At 53.1% G+C, this 19,928-nt stretch overlaps 4 protein-coding genes across 4 annotated transcripts; 2 read left to right on the top strand and 2 right to left on the bottom strand.

Annotated features, from left to right (window-relative positions):
- Positions 1–482: 482 nt before the first annotated feature.
- N0V96_008105 (uncharacterized protein) lies at positions 483–4,746 on the bottom strand (the record flags this gene model as incomplete). Its single annotated transcript, XM_053193834.2, has 3 exons — positions 483–2,234; positions 2,290–3,736; positions 3,797–4,746. 3 exons carry the CDS (start codon positions 4,744–4,746, stop codon positions 483–485), a joined length of 4,149 nt encoding a protein of 1,382 aa, XP_053048779.2.
- Positions 4,747–8,591: 3,845 nt separating this feature from the next.
- N0V96_008104 (uncharacterized protein) lies at positions 8,592–9,494 on the top strand (the record flags this gene model as incomplete). The annotated part of the gene is made up of 1 exon (XM_053193835.2): positions 8,592–9,494. One exon carries the CDS (start codon positions 8,592–8,594, stop codon positions 9,492–9,494), a length of 903 nt encoding a protein of 300 aa, XP_053048780.2.
- A 1,222-nt stretch (positions 9,495–10,716) lies between these two features.
- Positions 10,717–11,365, bottom strand: MRPL23 (mitochondrial 54S ribosomal protein uL13m; the record flags this gene model as incomplete). Its single annotated transcript, XM_053193836.2, has 2 exons — positions 10,717–11,235; positions 11,345–11,365. The coding sequence occupies 2 exons, from the start codon at positions 11,363–11,365 to the stop codon at positions 10,717–10,719; spliced, it is 540 nt and encodes a 179-aa protein (XP_053048781.2).
- Positions 11,366–12,219: 854 nt separating this feature from the next.
- On the top strand, positions 12,220–14,121 carry CCS1 (copper chaperone; the record flags this gene model as incomplete). Its single annotated transcript, XM_065758231.1, has 4 exons — positions 12,220–12,327; positions 12,759–12,888; positions 13,262–13,339; positions 13,589–14,121. The coding sequence occupies 4 exons, from the start codon at positions 12,220–12,222 to the stop codon at positions 14,119–14,121; spliced, it is 849 nt and encodes a 282-aa protein (XP_065612986.1).
- Positions 14,122–19,928: the final 5,807 nt, after the last annotated feature.

Genomic DNA, 19,928 nt, shown 5'->3' with positions numbered 1-19,928 from the left:
GCGCCTTACTGGTGGGTAAGTCACGCATCACGTAAAAGACATCGCCAAGGCTGCCATTTTTGTACGCATAACCCTCGCTCGAGGCTCAATACTGGCAAAAAAAAAAAAGAAAAAGAAAAAAAGGGAAGAGTGATCTGAGCGGGAGATGAGAAAAACAAGCCACTTTTGATTTGCCTATTTGTGTCGACACCCTCCCTACCTACACCATTTGGGAATCGATACGCAGATGGCCACCAACTCCATCCTGTCCTTGCTCGCTCTTGAAGATCAATCAGTAGCTTCTCTAGGTCCCTTTGCCGGCCAAAACCTCAGCTGGAGACTTTATCCACTCCCCCAAAGTCCCGAGTTATAGTACAAGAAAAGCCAACAAACAAAACGCCTCATCATGATGCCTCTTGGAATCCACTGATAACTTTCCGTTTCAAATGCCAAGCAGTCTCTTGACAGTGAATGAACAGTTGTGCGCAACGGATCACACAACCTTACGCTGTCTCCGTCGAGTCAGCCGAGCTGTCTGTATCAAATGAGCTCATGCTGTCGGATCGCTCCGCCTTTGGCAGGGGCTCCGTCTCCTTCTCTAGCTCCGACGGGTCTGAGATACTTCGCTGTCTCTCTGTTCGGTTTTCGTCCCCCGAGGATGCGTTTTCCTCATCTTGGTCAACATCTTCGTCGTCGGATCCACTATCGCTGTCTTCGTCAAAGACAATCCTTCTGAGAACGTTTTTGTCAAACATCTCGAGAACCATTCGTCTGATAGGCAGGCGGTAGTGATTGTATTCAAGCATCGTCATGACGCGCTTGAACATTTTGGGGCATCTAAAGCCCGCGACCTTGTGCTGCCTGATCTGCATCAGTTCACCCATCGCTCGCTTGTACAGAACCATGTTGCCGAGGTCGACAACGAGATCCAGGATTCGTTGGTTGATGGCCTCTTCGTTAGTGAAAGCCGGCAGCTCTTCCTTCTCCAGAGGCGGACGCGCTTCAGTTGGGGGTGGCGGGGTTAAAAAGGTTTTTTGCGTATCTGGCAACGCAATCTTGGAGGCAATAGCGTGCTTCCAGGGTTTGAACGAGAAAAATTTGGACAGGTTGTTGGGGATGCAGAATCCCATCGACTCTCCTCGTGGTGACAGATTTGCATCCCATCCACATTCTGACAGGATCTCAAGACCGTGGGCGGATCGAGAGACTAGTCCCAAGACGAAGAAGGCGGTACCTCTCAGACTCATCACCTCGTGTTCTTCAGCAATCTTGACAATGTCTTCAATAACATCGCATGATTCGATAAAAGGGGCACCGAGTTCCATGGATCCCACGTTGCCGACAGCCCACATGGAGGCCTTGACCTTTAGCATGAGCTCGGGATCTTCCGACTGCATGCCGTACTCTTTGATCGTGCTGGCAAACTCGGCAAAGTGTCCCTTGTCGCTCAGTAACTTGCATCCCTCTTGGGTGCGTGCAAGCTCCCGATAAAAGTGCGGTGGAATGTGATTTTCTGGCTCGACATCTGCTTGAGCTTCCTCGACCATGTTCATACGGTTCTGGTGCTCTTCTGGATTCTCTAGGAATGCCTTGGCCAGGCTGGTCTCAATCACACCGACATATGAGTCGTTTCGACCGAGGAACCAATCATCCATCTCGTTGCTGATATAGTCAACGCCGTCGAGGTAGTGATAGCCAATGGACGAGGACAGGAACCGCAATAGAAGAGGAGCGCCGATCTCTCCCAAGTGGTCCATTGTCGGACGACACTGGACGACATACTCCAGATATGCCTTCTTATTGCATGCCTTCTCGAGGATCTTAACCGCGGTTCGGCAGACCTCTACCTCGGGGTCGTATAGTTGGTCGCACAGCTTCTCGATGGCCCACTTCCAGTCGATCTTGCCGTGAGAGGGCTGGGATGCATCGAAAGGTCGAGTGGCGTACTTTCGCAGCGCGTTCGTCGCCGTGATGCGAATCTCCCTCGTCCCAGACGTAAGCGCCTGTTCTATAAGCACTCGTGGGTGTCCCGGGATGCTGTAGTCAAAGTTTGATAGAAGCAGTTTAATCAAGTCAGGGCGCTGTTTGTGCCCGAGAATGTGATACATCATGTTGAACATTCTCCAGCGTTGTAGAAGCTCCAAGCCCCTGGGATCACCACTTAGGACTCCAAGCATGGGAAAGTATCCTGCGCAAAGTGTGCTTTGCAGGCGACCAGGAGAGAACATTGGATCCGTGGATGTCAATCCGCTGCTCTGCATTGTTTGTTAGTATCTTGATGAAGCCGCCAATGATATGTTTTCTGCTTACCGGATCACATTGTGCGAGGCACTCAGCTATCTGCCGTAACATCTTATGATCTTGCAAGTACTGAAAGCCCTCATTTGACTGAAGCAGAGTGTGCATCAACGTACATCCAACCCGGACATACTTTTGAGAATTCTTGTTGCTTGTTAGATCCGAAAACCTGTGCTTAAAAGGCCGGTAGAAGCTCATGATCCTGTTCATAAACTTGGACACCCTGTTGACCTCGTCTAGTCGCTTTCCATCTTGAAGCGGCCCTTCGATGATTCGCGAGATGACATCCCAGTTCCACTTCAAGTAGTTGGAGCTGTTCAGGACATTAGACTCCACCAAAAGCTGCCGGATTGCACCCTCTTGAACCACAATCCCGGCGTTGCTTTTACGGTGCATGTCTGCGAGGTTGTCGCTGGAGGGCAGAGTTCCAGCAGTCGCGATAGACGGCGTGCTCCTATACAACGTCTTGCTCACCGAGCTAATCTGATAAACTATGCCCGAGGCAACGAATCTGTTGTCGTCTTTGAACTGAGTCGCCGCAGCGAATAGTTCCGGAAGCAGAGGTAACTCATTGCTCCATGTCGCGGGGAGGAGCCTGCTTGCCAGCTTCAGCACCTCACCAATCAGAAGACACGTCTTTCTGGACAGCTGAGGATCACTGGTTTTGGCCACTTGAAGCAAGTTTTCCAGTAGACCAGCCTTGACAAATGTGGCTAGAAGCAGGGCAGTGTAGTGATCCATAAAGTTTTGCTCCCCACTATCGTCTTCCACGGGCAGAGCATTGGCTGAGGGCGTCTGATTTGGAACTGCTTTGAGGCTTGCTACCCTTCCATATGTCGTTAGGCGACGACCAGCTAGGAAGGAAGAAGCCCATGAAGGCGACTTGATCCGGAGAAGAAGGTAAATGAGATCGATGACTGTCTCTCGGATGGTTGCTTGTGGAAGCACCATGCTAGTGAGCAGTGACTTGATGGCTCGAGAGTCATGCATAGTCAGCATCATCAACCCAGGCCAGCTCTTCAGGATCTTGGTGATCGCCTTGGCGTTCTGCTTCAGTAAGCTCTCATTTGCGAGGATGATATCTGTGAAAGCCGTGAAGAGAACCTCCAGATCATAACCGGAGCGCAAGTAGATTCTCTTCTGTGGGTTATCCAAGATCTGCATGTAAGACGCCGTGAGAGATTCGGGCGATTTATATGTTCCTTCAATCAAAGCTTCTGAGAGTGGTGAGAGGCCGCCAGAGGCGACTGCCAGAGCTGGGTCACGAAGCATGACTTCAGCAAGCGTTTCCAGGCAGATGGAGCGTAGACGATCTTCAGCCTGCTCTGCAACAGCAGCTATAGTCCTCACAACAGCACGTGAAAGCTCTTTGACTCCATCCTTGACGTCCAGAAAGGCCCGGACGAACTTCAAGGCCTGTTCACGCTCCAGGTCTGCTTTTCGGTCCTTGATCAAAGATCTACAGTTTGTTAGCTGTGGCTCGCAGTCTTGCCAAACGTACAAACATGGCCAGACTCACGTCACAACAATGATGTCAGTATTCAGACTGCGGATCTTCTTTAAAGAAGACACATCTGAGATGGCATAGCGAATCATTCGGTAACCTGCTGCCACTACTTCTCTGGCCTCACTGAGGAGCATGACTTGCATGCGAAGACCGAATACCGACCATACCAGGTCATACTTGAGAGTTGGATGCCGCCTGAACAGATCAACTAGACTGTTTCCTCGACTGACATAGTACTCTGGCGGCATGCCCTCCTGTTCAAGGGCTTGTAGCAGCTCAGCCAGGAGGAAGGTTGGTGACTGCTCGGCCGTCTCTTCGTTGTCTGAACCAGCGCCACTGCGAGAGGCGCTAGGAGGTGAGCGCATGCCATTGTTGGCAGAAGAGAACAGTGGCTCGTTTGTCCTTTGTCTTGTAGGTGTGGTAGGAGTCGCCTTGAATCTCGAAGCGTCTGTAATCTTCTGCCGTAGATTCTTGATGCGCTGGTTGGACGCATTCAGCTCCGCTTCGACCTTGGCCCTCTGTTCCTTGGTTTGTTTTGCCTTTTTGGCGTTCAAGGCTTCCAGCATGTTCTCACTTCCGTCCTTGATCTTCATCTCTCGATTCAGCTGTTCCTTGAGAATAGCCAGGGTCTGTTCTGCAGCCGTGGCGGGATCTTCCTCGTCGACCTTATCGATGCTGTAGATATCGCCTCGGGAGCCAGAGCGAGATGGCATCATCTGGCTGCGTAGCTCAGAACTAAAGCTCCCAGGGGCGATGGAGGGGTTGAGGGAAGAGCCTCGGGGTCCGAAGCTGACGCCCGAGGCGCCCAGACTTCTCGATCCATTGACGGAGGCGGATGGCGGCTGGAGGCCGCCGGTGCTCTCTATGCGCTCGAAACTCGGACGTGGATTGAGGGTATTGGCGCTCGATGCCGACTGTTGAGGCGACAGTGCCTTTTGAGACTGTCCGGAGGCGCTCAGCATCTTGGCGATGCCTCTCTATGTTACCACCTTGCTACGGGGCTTCTCCGGAGGTTCTTGCATTCGGGCGACTGTTATTTCAATGTTGCTTTGTTTATAGAAATTCGTTATCGGGGTATCAGGGGTTTGGTAGTCGTGGTCGGGGTTCGTCCGCGTGGAGTAAAGGACTGTCGTCGATCGCTTGAGGCTCTGTCGCGGTAGGTGGGTAACGAGTTTCGAATCGAGGTTCGGGCAATTCTTCAAATTGCAGGCGGTCGAAATATGGCGCGAGAGGTACGGAGTAGCAGGGTTGATCGGGTGAATGTTCAAGTCGCAGGCTGTTGGGCGCGCAGATGGGCGAAGTTGGTCGGCCACCCGCGAAGCCACGCCAAGAGCAGGGCAGGACGTCAGTCCGAGTGGAGATGCGATGGGAGTTTAATGCTGAGGATAAGCGATTGGCGCATCAGAAAGGGTTGATCGTAGGGATATTTCGCAGGTTCCGGCCGTGGTATATGTTCCCGATGATGGTGTCGCTTGAGGTCGGACGAGATATCTGTGCCTTTGGGTTGTTCGCGATAGATGACTTCTGGTGGAAGCAGCTGCTGCCGTTGTCGTTGTCTCGATTGTTGCGTGGTGCTGCGGCGTTCCAGCCGAGTGCTCGTTCACGGCCCACAGTTGACAGTAAAGTACCTTAAGATAGGTACTGCGTAGTGCGTAGTCAGTCGCCGGATACCAACTGAGCCTGGCCCTCACAGCTTCAGAAGTGGGTGGACCTGGATGCGCACGGGTTGCTGCCGCGGGCGTGGTTTAGCGGTGTTAAGAGTCGAGTAAGGTATGATCGCGCGCGCAGCCTGTAGCGTTGTGGTTGCTGCCAATGTCACTCGTGGACCGCAAAAGGCACTGATACTAGTGTCTGAGGTGAGTGGTGTTCAGGGGTGGTTTCTCAAGATGGTGCAGTATCACGGTCACAGCTGCCGCGAAGTTGCGAGGTTCCGTTCAAGCTCACAGTGCACCTTTGACTCCAAGGACAGGGTGGGCAGTGTCTGCGTCAGTTTACCTCCGAAAGTATCTGGCTCGCCCTACGGTGAGGTTAAGTGAGGTCAAGTGAGGTGAAGAAAGGTGAGAAATCTTGAGGTATGGCTTGGGGATTGTCAAGGTTGGAAGGAATAGGCAGGCACGGTAGGTCGGCTGGAGTTGTTGAAAGTACTTTCCACCTCAGGAGTGTACGGATTTGGCAGCCCCAAGCCCATTGTTCTGGTTCAGATTATTGGAGTCGGACCTCGTCCATGCACGCACTCAGCCAAGTCCATTTTTACCTCATTCATCATCCAACTTTCATGCTGAATTTAATTACCTTGAGATCACACGTACAACATAAGGTAAGGTACCTATCTCAGGCTGTGTCTGTCTATCTTATCTTCAAGCATGTATCTCTGTGGGCCTGGAAAGTGCTTACCTTATGATGGAATCTTACTTTCCTCCTGAGCGCGCTCTTTCTCCTTCGGCTCCTTCTGCTGCTGCTGGGCTCCTGCTGCATGCGCCGTAACAAGGAAAGGAAGCAGCCTTCCATTAGCAGCCCCGCTTCCTTGTCGCTTCACCCCTCACCGAAAGCTTGGACCATGCCTCTCTCCCCTTTGGTGACAGTGGAAGGTATCGAGTACGGATACTTACTCAGATAGGGCGCCATGCCTCGCTGTGCTTGGCTCAGACGGTAAGAGGACTGCCCGAGAAGCCAATGGGAACGTTGCCATCAGCTGCACCAGTCTCTATTTCTAGCTACCTTCTAGCGTTACGTCTGCTGAAGGGGTACATCGACCTGGATGAGAAGTTATGTTCTCGATAAGCCCCAGATAAGGTACGAAACCTTGACCCCATTATCTGTACGGATACAGGTGCATGTCTTGGCACCACTGAGTCCAACTTGGACGCTCAACGATCAACGACCATCGGCCTCCAACAGCTTATAAGAACGATCGCCTAAGTCAGGCCACGATAGCTGAGGCAACCTTATGATTCCCGTCAATCTGCCCCTCGGGATGGTATGCGTAACCTCACCCGAGGGTCTACTTCATGGGCAGGTAGCTGTCGACGATGGCTTCGATCGATGAACAGCTTCTACTTGAACGAACCTGAAAAGACCATTCAACCCCCCAGGGCTAGCCCATCTCCCATCTCCGTGCCTCATGAGTATTGCATATAGAGAGAGAGAAAAAAATAGGTGTCCATGAATGCTCATCATGGACCATCCTACCCACGGTCCCGAGGAAATCCCTTGCCGTCTGAAGCTGCTTGTGCCACAGCATCAACTGCCACTACCAATGCTGAAACGCGGCCGGCTCCCCCATCCGCAGTCATTCGATGCCTCGGAGACATCCACCTCTATCCGTGTCAGACAGATTTGCGGCTTGCGAGCACTCGTGACGGGAGATAGGGACCAACGCCGAGGATCGAGGGAACGACTACCAAAGAGCTTCGTCATCCTCACAGCAAAACATAATGGACAGAAATGATTCTGTCAAAATCAGTTACTCACTACGGGATTTGCATCTTCGGCCTTTCGGTCTAATATCCACAGTCCCGAAATGGCGGGGCCCCCGGTTCCTTCGCGCGCCCGTCCTTGGCCAAACCTCACCTCACCTCACCTCATCTCACTTCACCTCGACCTCACATCAGGTCGGAGAGCGGCGGCACAGCGATGGACTTTGAGAGAACCAGCTCGCATGATGTGTGGGTTTCTTGGAGTTCCCATGTTGGTTGCGAAGCGTTCATGTACATTCTTCACCATTGTATGAAATATCTACCCTTACGCGGAGCCGGCCACTCGACCCAACAGCTAAGGTACATGAAGAGCGTCTGCGGCTCTGTAAGATCCTTTGATCTCGTCGAGTCTTCATTGGTCCCGTAGAGACGGACCCTTGAAAAAGAAGTGCAAAATCGACTACCGCCTACGGTAGCTTGTCACAGCAGAACTTGCCGCCTCTCGTCTTTTTCTGTGTTTTTTCTTTTTTTTTCCAAAGCCCTAGAGGCTAGAGGCGTTTGCTTCATGGAGCTGAGGTACCTTAGCAAATAGGTACGGCCCAGAGCGACTGTTGTCGGTCCCGCCCTGGCGCAGACAGCCGTAGGGAGACAGCGGCTGCATGCGGCGACTTGCCTGCCCAGCGTCCAAAGGGCATCGGCGGGCTCCGGGGTGTCCACCCAGCTCCAATAAGACCATTCTACCCCACGGCAGCCGGACCCTATCAAGCGATCGGGTCAGTTCGGCCAGGCCATTGGGCCGCTCTTTGCTGACCCTTCCCACTGGCACCCCCGACCCACGGGGCCACCCTTACACAGTAAGTACGTACATCCTAGCACCTACCGGTATGTACAAGCAGAAGCTTCCACACTTGCACAGCGCAAACATTGCGTGCCGGTTCAAGACGCGACTATGCTATCTGTGCTGCTTGCTGGTGTATCTCCGGCCCGGCTCTTGTCTGTGGTGGGTGACGTCCAACGAAGCTAATCTGAGAGTGAGAACCTCAACCGTTTTCTTCTCTTGGATGTTGATATAAAGCCTATCGTCCCCCCTCTGACCTTTTCTCTTGTGACCTTGATCTTGTCCTCTGTCTCATCATCATCATCATCATCATCATCATCATCATCATCATCATCAACCAACAACCACTTCCTTATCAGTGCTTGCTTGCAGTCTCTCTTGAGCTTTGGTTCACTTGGCACCTTGCTCTCATCCTCGATCTTCATCTCACAACGACATCTCAGCCTATCTCGTCTTTGCGATACCAGTAATCTCATTTGTGATACCCCAAACGCCCTACGTTTTGTTCACTTTCCCATTCTCAAACCTCTCAAATCCACACACCACTTTCACAATGGCCGCCTACCTCGCCTCCGCCCGCTACGGCAAGGACAACGTCCGCGTCTACAAGGTCGAGAAGAACGGCAACGTCCAGACCGTCACCGAGATGACCGTCTGCTGCCTGCTCGAGGGCGACATCGAGACCTCGTACACAGTCGCCGACAACAGCGTCGTCGTCGCCACCGACTCCATCAAAAACACTACCTACATCAAGGCGAAGGAGAACCCCGTCAACCCCCCGGAGCTCTTCGCCTCCATCCTCGGCGCCCACTTCCTCGAGACCTACGCCCACATCCACACCGCCAACGTCAAAATCATCCAGCACCGCTGGACCCGCATGACCGTCGATGGCAAGCCGCACCCGCACTCCTTTTTCCGCGACGGCGAGGAGACCCGCAACGTCGAGGCCCGCATCTCCCGCAAGGACGGCATCGCCCTCACCAGTGCCATCCAGAAGCTCACCGTCCTCAAGTCCACCGGCTCCGCCTTCCACGGCTTCGTCCGCGACGAGTACACCACCCTCCCCGAGACCTGGGACCGCATCCTCTCCACCGACGTCGACGCCGCCTGGACCTGGAAGTTCCCGGACCTGGCCGCCGTCCGCGCCGCCGTGCCCAAGTTCGACCCAGCGTGGCGCGCCGCCCGCGACATCACAATGAATACCTTTGCCGAGGACGAGAGCGCCAGCGTGCAAAACACAATGTACAAGATGTGCGAGCAGATCCTCGCCGCCGTGCCCGAGACCTTGACGGCCACCTACTCGTTGCCCAACAAGCACTACTTTGAGATCGACCTCAGCTGGCACAAGGGGCTCAAGAACACGGGCAAGGACGCCGAGGTCTACGCACCGCAGTCTGGTCCCAACGGTCTCATCAAGTGCGAGGTCGCCCGCAAGCCCGAGACTGCCAAATTGTAAGCGGCAAGCTTAAGTGAGTGGGTGAGTGGGTGAGATGAGGGGTTGTAGATTGAGGATGAGAGAAGATGCTTTCTTATGAGAATCCAACGAGATTCGCTACTTGCATTTACCGGCGTCCATGACCTGGTCAAGCCTGGCCGGGGGTTTTTTTTATAGTAATAATGAGCAATGACTAAGAATATGATAACCCATCAAATTTTATTGTCTTTTGGAGAATTCACTGTGACTTGAGTGATACACTCATTTGACCTCATAAGTGTTCTAGGACTTGAGCAAGACGGAGAGCTTTAATAAAGCCACCCGTCATACCATATACAGATTTCCCGAGAAGGCGTCATGCTTCTCAATGATCGTCCCCATTCTACAATTTGTCCCACAAATGATACATATACTCGAACTGTTACTTGGCCCTCAATTTCATTTGAGACAGGTGTGCTGGTGAGCGTTTCCCTCTTTTTCTTCAAGCTGAGCAAAAGTAAAAGGCACTCAACGTTTCCATCAAGGTTTCACATATATTATGAGATTCGAGAGATACTTGGCTCTTCGCGGCAATCATGAGATAATTTGTACAAGTGACAACCGCATGTAAGCTCCCCAGATGGATGTATCAAAAGCATTGGATAAGCTAGCAATACTTGTCTCTCTCGGCAGCAGAGCTTAGGAGCGATTCCACCCACTGCTATCCAAGATCCTAAGCAACGTGAAAGCAAGCAAAATATTGAAGGATCAAGTCTTCATATTGTTGCTATTATCGTCCTCGACGGAGCACGCCTGTCTACAAAGGATAGCGGTATGTTCCCTTATACCGCTCCTAACCTCTCTGGCTCCTTTTCTCCTGATCCTCCTCTGCCTCTGGCCTATATCGATACTTCATCAAGTGCCAATGCTCAGCTAGGAACATTTTCGGCACCTCCTTAACACGGTATAATATCTCTCGAAAGTCTCAAGAGTCTCTGGTGGATCGCCTAACTCCAAGCATGTAGGGCTCCTCATCCCATAGCCAAATCACATCAACCGCAGCCGAGGTCCAACACTCGACTGGAAAAGCTGTCACACTGCAGAGAGCCATTGGACTTCGATTTTTTTTTTTTTGGAGAATGCCCGTATTCGTACAGAATATACACGCCGACTGAAGACGGCTTTACTATACATCTCGCTCATGTCCTTGCCCCCTACCGCTTTTCAACCACTGTTCCGCATGAAGAGAGACAACAACCCCCTCTCATATCCTCTGCGAATCGGCCTCCCGAATCGCCTTAACCTGCTCCTCCCACCCAGTCTTTCCCACAGGGACATCCCCAAAACGGATCACATTCTGCTTATACGGATGCGCCTCCCCCTCGAAAGCCTTGAGCCTCGCAAGCCTCTTCTCCCGCAGCCGGTTCTTGGGCAACATGCCGCTCACCGCCTTGCGCAGCACCTCGGCGCCGCCGTGCTTCTCCATCAGCACGTCCATCGTCACCTGCCGGAGGGATCCCGGACGGGTGTTGTGTCGGTAGTACGTCTTTTGCCACTTCTTGCGTCCCGTCACGTGCAGCGCCGCGCAGTCCGTCACGACGACGTAGTCGCCGCAGTCCGTCGACGGATCCCAGGTCGGCTTGTGCTTGCCCATCAGCAATACGGCGATGCGGCTGGCCAGGCGGCCCAGCGAGGGCGGGGTGACGCCCGGCTGGGTCGAGAGGATCTCGTGGGGCGCCGAGGCGGAGATTTGGTGCCATACTCGGGAGTAGGAGAGGCGCGTCTGGGGAATTGGGCATTTGGGTTAGCTAAAGTGGCCGTTGCAATAATGTTCGGAGAGATTGAGGGAGAGGTGTATTCAATTAAGGAGGCTCGGAAAGGGGAAAGCTCACCAGGCCGATGGTTTGCGACATCTTGAAATGTGTTTTTCTGGGCTGGCCGCCTCAGCCGACGTTGACGCTCTTTTTTGGTATTCGCGGACCGAGGTGGTCAATCGGCAGGTTCTGGCAGCGGTCAAGCCAGTGATGAAGCGTCGTCTTCGGATCTCGGAAGGGATGTCGTCGTCACGCGTTCTTGGGCGTCGTTGGCGATCTCCATTCAATAGGCTGACCCTGAGCTTCTGCCAAAAATTTGGAGCCGGGAGCGCCCTCACGTGATGATAATGATAAGATCCCATCAGCTCGGTGGACGGAAGTGCTTTCGAGCCACCAGATGGCGCCAGCTGGTTTAGCTACTCCCAGCTGCAGAGACCGAGCGCCGACTTTGGGGCCGATGCTCTTCAAAAATTGGCCCGAGCGCTCTTTGGCGGGGCAGAAGACGACGGAAAGCAATGAGGCGATGCGATCCAATTGCGCCGTGCTCGCTGTCCGCTGGCCGCGAGTGGGAGGAGGGGCAGCACGATTTCAAAGCAAGCCCATATTCACAAACAACTTTACTCCACGATGGGCCATGAATATTAAACCCGCATATGCCGGCACAAATCATTCCATTGATAACGCCAGTTGAACACCATTTGAATCTACATTTGACTACTTGGCAATACTCTCGACCTTTGGGACTTTGTAAAAGCAGGGGAGAGATTCACAGTCAAACCCGCACGCAACAAACTATCATATCCCTGGGGCTCTTTTTTTCCCCCGAGAACGACAAACTCCATCCCTCTCTTTTTATTTCAGGAACGGGAAACTACCGGAGTTTAACGACCTGACCTCACTTTTTCTCATCTCAACAACAGCACAAACAACAAAGGGTCCTACAAGGACAGAGCATGCTCTACTGCCTCCCCGACTTCATCCACAACTACCGCTCTCTGCTACGAAGCCCGCTGCAGCCAAGCAGACGACCCTTCACCATGACCGTCTCATATCCTTTTCAGGTGAGTTCAACACAGTTTCTCTCTTTCTCTCTATACCTGTTCTCCAGTCAGGTCCTCTCTTCCCGCTTTGCCCGGCAAGTCCAGTCAGTTCCACCCGCCCTTCCCAAAGTCTCCGTCACGGACACGGGACCTGGCCGAGGAGACGAAGTCTTGTTGTTCCCTTCACACCTCTCCCGCTCGCTCCGTCGTCACTACCGTCTCGTCAGAACGCACGCGATCAGGGTGGAGGTAAACCTGCGAATGAGGAAGAAGGGGTCCATTTCTCTTCCGCACGCACATACACGGGCTTCCTCATTTGCCCATTTACCACCCATTGCCCTTTCACCTGTTCAAGTACTCCGTACAAAACCTACAAGACCAAGAAAATGGGGGTGTTGACTGCTCTCAACTGAATCCAATGGCTAATGAAACGTCTGAAAATCCAACACTAGACCGTTTTCGCCGTACCCATGACATGTGACAGCTGCGTCAAGGACGTTTCAGACTCGTTGTACAAGCTGGGGGGTATCACCAAGGTCGAGGCCAATCTCGAGGACCAATTGCTTTCCGTCGAGGGCACAGGTACGTCGTCTTCTGCCGCAAACTCTGAAAGCTTTTTTTTTCCCTTTCTTTTCTTTACTTTTCCCTTTTCGCTTCTCCTTCTTCTGTTGATCTATCTTGTCAATCAAGTACCCAATCCGTCCACATCCCCCCTTCCCTGTCTTACACCCATTCGGGTTTTGCTGTGTGTGCGTCTCCCACACGATGCTTTGAGGCTTCTCAAGCTTGCCGGTCTGACGGCGCCATCTTGTTGATCCTCCAAGAATTGTATTCGCTGCCTTACAACCTGTCATGGGGGGATGGATAGACTCATAAAAACGAACGCCTTACCGTTTGATAAAAAGAAAGAATCTAGTATGTACCTGCCGCTAACGCTCTTGGCAACGTTTTGCAGCCGCACCATCAACAATTGTTGACGCCATCCAAGCCACGGGGAGGGACGCCATCCTGCGAGGCTCGGGAGGATCAAACAGTAGGTCAACCGAAGCCTCTTTCTTTCCCTCCTTGGCTTTTCTCGTCATTCAAGTCCAACTTTTCTGTCCGCATTTCCTGTAACCCCTTGGCGGACATTAAGTTGTTTCCTGATACCACCCAACTTGTCTTGTCACACCGGCACTGGTGTCGGCAGATGGGGAATTCTTGGGTTGTCTTCGTCGTTCAAACTCGCTCACCTGGTAACACCGGACTTCATCTGACCGCTGACTCACCACACATCCCTTAGGCGCGGCTGTGAGCATTCTTGAGTCTTTTTACCATGCAGATGATGCATCTCCAAAGTTGAATGAGCAGCGAGACCGAGAGGTCAGGGGCCTCGCTAGAATGGTGCAGGTCTCACCGACTACAACTCTGATCGACATGACGCTACGAGGCGTTGCCCCCGGCTCATACCGAGCTACAATCCGTGAGTATGGTAACCTGGCAGAGGGCGCATCATCGACGGGCCCTGTGTGGTCGGAAGGCAGTGAAGACATCGCCGCCGCCAAGGGGTTCTTGGGCGTCTTCAACGTCGGCAAGGATGGCAGAGGTAGCGCCTATCTCGACAAACCTTTTCAAATCTGGGAAGTTATTGGCCATGCCATGGTTGTCTCGAGACAAGATGAGTCTGCAGGGGCGTTGAAAAATGACCCAGACACGTTGGTCGGCGTGATTGCCAGGAGTGCCGGCGTGTGGGACAATGATAAGACGGTCTGTTCATGCACCGGCAAGACGCTGTGGGAGGAGAGAAAGGACGAGGTCGAGAAAGGTATGCTGTAGACTTCGCGGGAAGCCATCAGATGATGTATAAAGAATGATCATGAAATCAACGAAAGATTTTCAAAGTGTTTCTTGCTAGGGAGCTCGGTTGATGAGCCGGATAGGCTTTATGATGATCACCAAAAGCCACACGTGGAGTGGCAGCCACCATAAACAACATCGTACGATTTTTGCGATGAACGTAGAATTTTGGACTGCGTCTGCTACCTCAGGTCGAGGTCGGTGGCCACGGCTTCCAGAACAATGACAGGCAAGATGCCAGGGGGTGTTGTGGTTGTGGTGTGAGGAGTCCGAAGAACCGCACCATGGTCGGGTTTGACACTGAGGCTGAGTCTCTCCAATGCCTTGGCATACTGCCTGCCCCAAGGATGAGGTTCAAGGACTCTCGGTTAGGTAGACAGATTCGCGGACCTGGAGTTGCGGGACGGGGCCACTTACCTTGGACTCTGGGGTCTCGGTAAGGTTGCGGGTTTCCATCCGTTGTCACAGGCTCGTGTAAGTTAACCTCTGTATGCCAAGCTTCCCAAGGCTTGTCTCGGTCAGAATTTTGCGCCGAGTTCTTGATCGTCTCTGGGCGATGGGACAGATGGGACAGATGGGCCAGCAGAGAGATGGAGCATCCGTTCCTTGGAAACGGAGAGAGGCCTACGCCAGAGGAGACCAACAGACATGGCTTCAGCGTCGGGCTTGACGCAGATCATGTTAGAAGAAACACTGACGACGGTTCCGGGAGATTCCCCCCACCGATCGAAGACCGGAAGGAGGCGGAGCGCGGGTGACAGGTGGTAGATGAGACGAATACGCGTTGTAGTTGAACATGGACCAGAGGCGCTACCTTATTTTGCTGGATCGCAGGGGGGCGCCGGGACCGCCTTGCCGTGATAAGGCCCACTATCCGTAGTCAGGGCGTGTACGCAGATGGCATTACACAAGGAGGCTGATGCAGCAGTGCCAGTGGGAACTTGGAAGCGACCGACATATACGTGCAAAGGGGTCGATGGGTGGAGATGATGGCCGAGTTTGAAACTAGCTTAGGTAGGCGGTAGGCAAGCTTGAAATCGGATGCGAGAAGCGGTGGTCTGTACGTGCAGATTGAGTAAGGCAGCCCCAAAGATATGGGGCGGAGGCGGCAGGGGAGTTGAAGTGTTCGTTGACGACATGTCTAGGCTGATATTGACAGAAGGTTAAGTCAGTTGGGCTCCTTGAGTGCCACAAAGAAGCCATTGCGCCAAAGTGTATCGACGTTTATGATGCAAACGTGTTTGATGAAGATGCTGATTCGGGAAACAAGAGTCGAAGAACAGCTGTGTCTCGACTCGTGAGAGTTGTCTGGTGGTGAACATGGCAAGTGCCTGCCGGAGCTCCCTCTTGAGATTTGCAATGCGGGCATCGGACCGTGGAGGTTCGCATTGAACGACGGGGACAGCGTAGATCTTGCCGCGTCACGGGTGGATTCATCCGTTCAAAGGGATGCCCAGACTTGTGACACTTGGGAAGAGAAGGAAAGATAGGGGAGTGGAGGGTCGATGGGCGAGCAAGCAGCAACTCGGAGCGGAGCGTTATGGGTGCCACTGTCTGCGATGGCGCGGTCATGTCTGTGTGTTGAGTACTTTGTGTCGAATCACCTTGGCCTGCCTTAGGGCCAAGATACGATGTGGTTGAGGCGAATTATTGCGTATTGAGACCGAGGGGCAGGCCTAGAGAGTTGACATCTAGACAGAAGACTACCTAGACCAGCAGACGGGAGACGCAAGGCCTGCGGCTCGATAACTGAGGGAACCCCTCAAACTCGGCCGGATGCTGCGTAGTAAAACAAGGTGAAGTTCGCAGGCTTGACGTCTGGTTCATGCGGCGAAGTGGCTGGTGGTCTGGGCAGAGTCGCAAGTCGTTCCACACCCAAAGGAATGTGGAGAGTGACATTGCCCTAGCTGCGCCAACGTTACAGTAGAAGTTGCCTTTACCCAAATCAAGGTACCTTGGCAGGTGAGTGTTGATCCTTCGAGTACGAATACCTAACCTCCCTATCCGTACCTCCTACTGCTTCGTACAGATACACTACCATGACTTGGTAAGGCAAACAGGCACGTCACGATAGTGTAAGGTAGGTACGGATAGAGAAGAAGAAGAGCGTGCCCCCCTTGCACATGAGGTAGACAGCACGTCAGCGGGGACGCCAGCACGGGACTTCCAAAACAGCCTGAAGGACAAGCGAGTTTCGCAGACTCTTGAGACTTGGGACTGGCAAGGATAATTAGAGTTGGAGATGGTTTTGCTGGGTGTCACGGTGTCTATCCGTACCTTACGGCCCACGGGTACGAAGTACGCAGTAATGTACCTTACTGTCTAATAACGATAGGGCGATGCGTAGTTGGGGGGTTCCTTGGAAAGGGTCTTTTCGGCTTCGGTCTTTGGGTTGTCCTGAGAAGGGATCCTCTTGTCACTGTCGATGCAAGTCATTCTAGCGAGACTGCAATTTTGTTCTTTTTTCGTTCTTTTGGAAGAAACTGCGTGGGTCCTGGCTCGTGCTTGCCGTTGCTTGCTACCTACCATTGCCTGTACTTTACGTTGTTCCTGCGATCTTACATCATCTCTACCTTATTCCCATTATCGGAAGGAGAGACAGACAGATTCTGGACCTGACTCTCGATTATAAGGTACCTAGGTTATTTGTTCCTTCCCCAGAACGACCATGACAGGATCACGTTCCTCTTGGCAAGATACGTACTTGGACAATGTGCCTCTTTTTGATGGGCGGGAGGAAGGAACGCCTGGCATGGATGCTGGGTTGAGATGGCAGTGGCTGCCGACGGGACACAGGCGAGGCAGGTACGCTACTTTCTTAGTCAAACGTCAACGACGTGTGGCTGAGCTTGTTGAGCCATCAAGTATCGGATGCCTAGATCTCTACGTAGAGGCTGATGGCTGAAGCCAAGTCTCTCCTTGACGCATCCTGGTCCTTGCTGAGTGGCCCTGATCCCTCAACTTCACGATGCCCCGACTCTATTTCACACACACACTCTCTCTCCCTCCCTGCTAATCCGACAAATCTTCTTACTGTATCAACTATTGCGAATTTAACCTAGGCTAAGCATCGACTCTGGACAACTGCACAGACACGACTGCCGATATCGATGCCCAGTGCCCTTCGCCAGTCAGCGACGGTCCTACAGACGCCTAGAACCACTTGTGGGCCCGCTGCAGATAAGGTTGTCTAAGTCCTAACCAGGACTGGATGAGATGAGCGATGCCCCCGGACAAGACACCACAAAGGGGAATAGCGAAGAAGCTGTCAATGAACCTATTCCCTGCCTTGGCGGCCTCTTCTCCTCCTTCAAGCCAGACCCCGCCATCCGCGCAATCTACTGGCAAGAGACTTCGCCGCTTCACACAGCTCGTCACACCACGATGGCCTCATGATATGCCAGAATCAACCGAGCGGTACCTCACTCCGTCTTGTGCAAATTCCAGTCCTGTGGGATGCAACTCCCCATGCAGGAACATCGTCCTAGGCTGGTACCAATACAGCCCGGACTGCCGAACCTACGTGTCTGCGCCGCAGTCTCGCAGATGTCTTGACTTGGGCTGAGGGGTCTCTAGACTCTGTACCACCAACCTTCGGTTTCCGTTGCCGATCCTCGTCGACCAAAGACAGCCCACCATCTCCAGAGTCCAACCTATTGTGATACCATAACGACCGCCTAGTGTCCAGATAGATGACCTACACGCCTCCTTCATCGCGGTGCCTTGATTCGATCTGGGCTGATCAATTTGAGGGACGCCCATCTGTTCGACCTGGGCTTTGGTCGTTGAATGATGAAGCATACCATCTGACGGACGGAGAAACTTTGGTTGGAAACGTCCGGACGGGTCGGCCTGCCCAACTGGCGACATGTCACCCGCACCGAGGCGGCCAACGTTGCCAGTTCACCGGGTCAACCCAATCAGAAAAATATCACCGGCGCTTAACTTCTCCCATATGCACTCTGCAAAGAACGGCATTTTCGGAAGATGCTATTTTAAACAGTTCAACGTCATTCACCCCAGCTCCAGTGGACTGGTTTGGCAGACCATTTCTAGTATGGCGGCCTGCAAGCACTTACACCTCATCCACTTCTCAACCTCTTCTTTGGGTTCACAAAAGCAACTAAAAAGAAAAACCCCGGTGACTGAACGAGATCGGACGGCCCTGCAGTTGCAATCACCTCTGCAGCATCTCCATATTCGGCCACGAGGCGTGATACGGCTGCAAGCTGCAGGTTGCAGTCACGGTTCACTACGGAGCACTTACTGTGCAGTAGTAGGGGCTAAGAGGAGCACGACTTACAACTGTGATCAAGGCGGCGTTAGTCAATCTTCTACGCGCCCTTGGCCCCTGGCAACTTGGTGGCTCAAAGGTCCGGCCCATGACCCGTATTCCTGGGGGCCAATCAGGCACATCTCGCATTCGCTGGAACGCTTCGTGCATGGGAAGCGACAGGCCCTGATTCGCAGTGGTTGCACGATGCCTGCGACACCTGGCATTAGTGCATTGCCGTTAAGGGACCGCTGCCTCTTGTCCAGCTGGCACGCACACAACGGGACAGGAGAGGATACTGAGAAGAGTCAATCGTCGTCAGCGTCCCTCCCTGGAGGATCAGGAGAAGCAGACAGTCCAAAACAGCCACTCCCTTGTCAAGTCTACCGCAAGATACGCAGTATGCGATCTGACCCGCGACGCCATGACATGGACTCCGACTTCCTCCTGGCCCATCATTCACTGCCCAGGCGCTCTCTTACACCCCCCCGGAACGGACGTCGGATGGGATGCCCAGACAAACTAGGGGTGGCTCCTCCAAGGCGAGGCACAGAAGGCCTGAGGGGATCCCAACGTTCGATGTCGAGCATATTCACAACCCAGCATCTGGCGACGAGATATGCAAAGTGGTTCGATTTCGAGGGAAAACACTTGATTCTATCACTCAATTTAGACAAGTTTGTTTCCTTCCGCCGAACGGAATACCTTGTCGAATACCCAAAGAAGGATCTGCGTGGCTGCTTAAAGTGTTCTGGGACGACGTCTTGGGAAAAGTCGACAGACGGGAGATGATCTCTTTGGCGCCGAGCTATCTCGCAAGTCACAACTGTGTGCTCTGTGTTCCTCTGGAAGGCTGGATCCGTCCTGTGCATGTACAGTCTGTACTCACCTCGAACACAAGTCCACGTTTTGTCACCGAGGCAATTCCTGTAATGGCCAAGATCGGTTGCACAATTCGTCTCTCTCCCAAACCCAGCCTGGGCGTGCGAAAGCCGACCCAAGGACACCCGGAATTCTGTTGCAGCAAGATACACGCCCCCTTCACCCACCGAGCTGCCCAAGCCACTTGTTCCGGGCTCTCTGCTCTCTACACACCCCCTTCCAGTATCGATACTCGGCCAGCAAGAAGAACAACCCCCTTGGATCCCCCTGCGACTCACAACTGGACGAGCACCGGAGCACAGGCATCCTAAGCGTTTCCTGACTGAGAATCGAGTTGGAATATCAATCACTGATGAGCACCTTGCATGATATACACCCAGTCTCGCGGCCCACAACCCGACCAGTCAAGTCCCCCTTGGTCCCTCGCTGCAAGCACCGACTCGACTCTATTTTCTCTACCCTCCTTTCTGTAGGCGCTGGCTTTTCGTCCTCCATCCATTCATTCCCATTCCTTTCCTCAAGCCCGGCTGCAAGTCTGGTCATTCCATCACTTTTATTCTTGTCCACATCACACTTGCTTCCCACATCTGTTCCCAAAGTTGGAACTCGCGAAGCGAAGACAAACCGACCT

Source organism: Colletotrichum fioriniae (genome assembly GCF_027942845.1).
Source record: "Colletotrichum fioriniae strain IMI 355084 chromosome Unknown scaffold_10, whole genome shotgun sequence".
NCBI classification, from domain to species: domain Eukaryota; kingdom Fungi; phylum Ascomycota; class Sordariomycetes; order Glomerellales; family Glomerellaceae; genus Colletotrichum; species Colletotrichum fioriniae.
The sequence above is the reverse complement of the archived record's forward strand: the minus strand, read 5'-3'. Positions and strand labels throughout refer to the sequence as shown.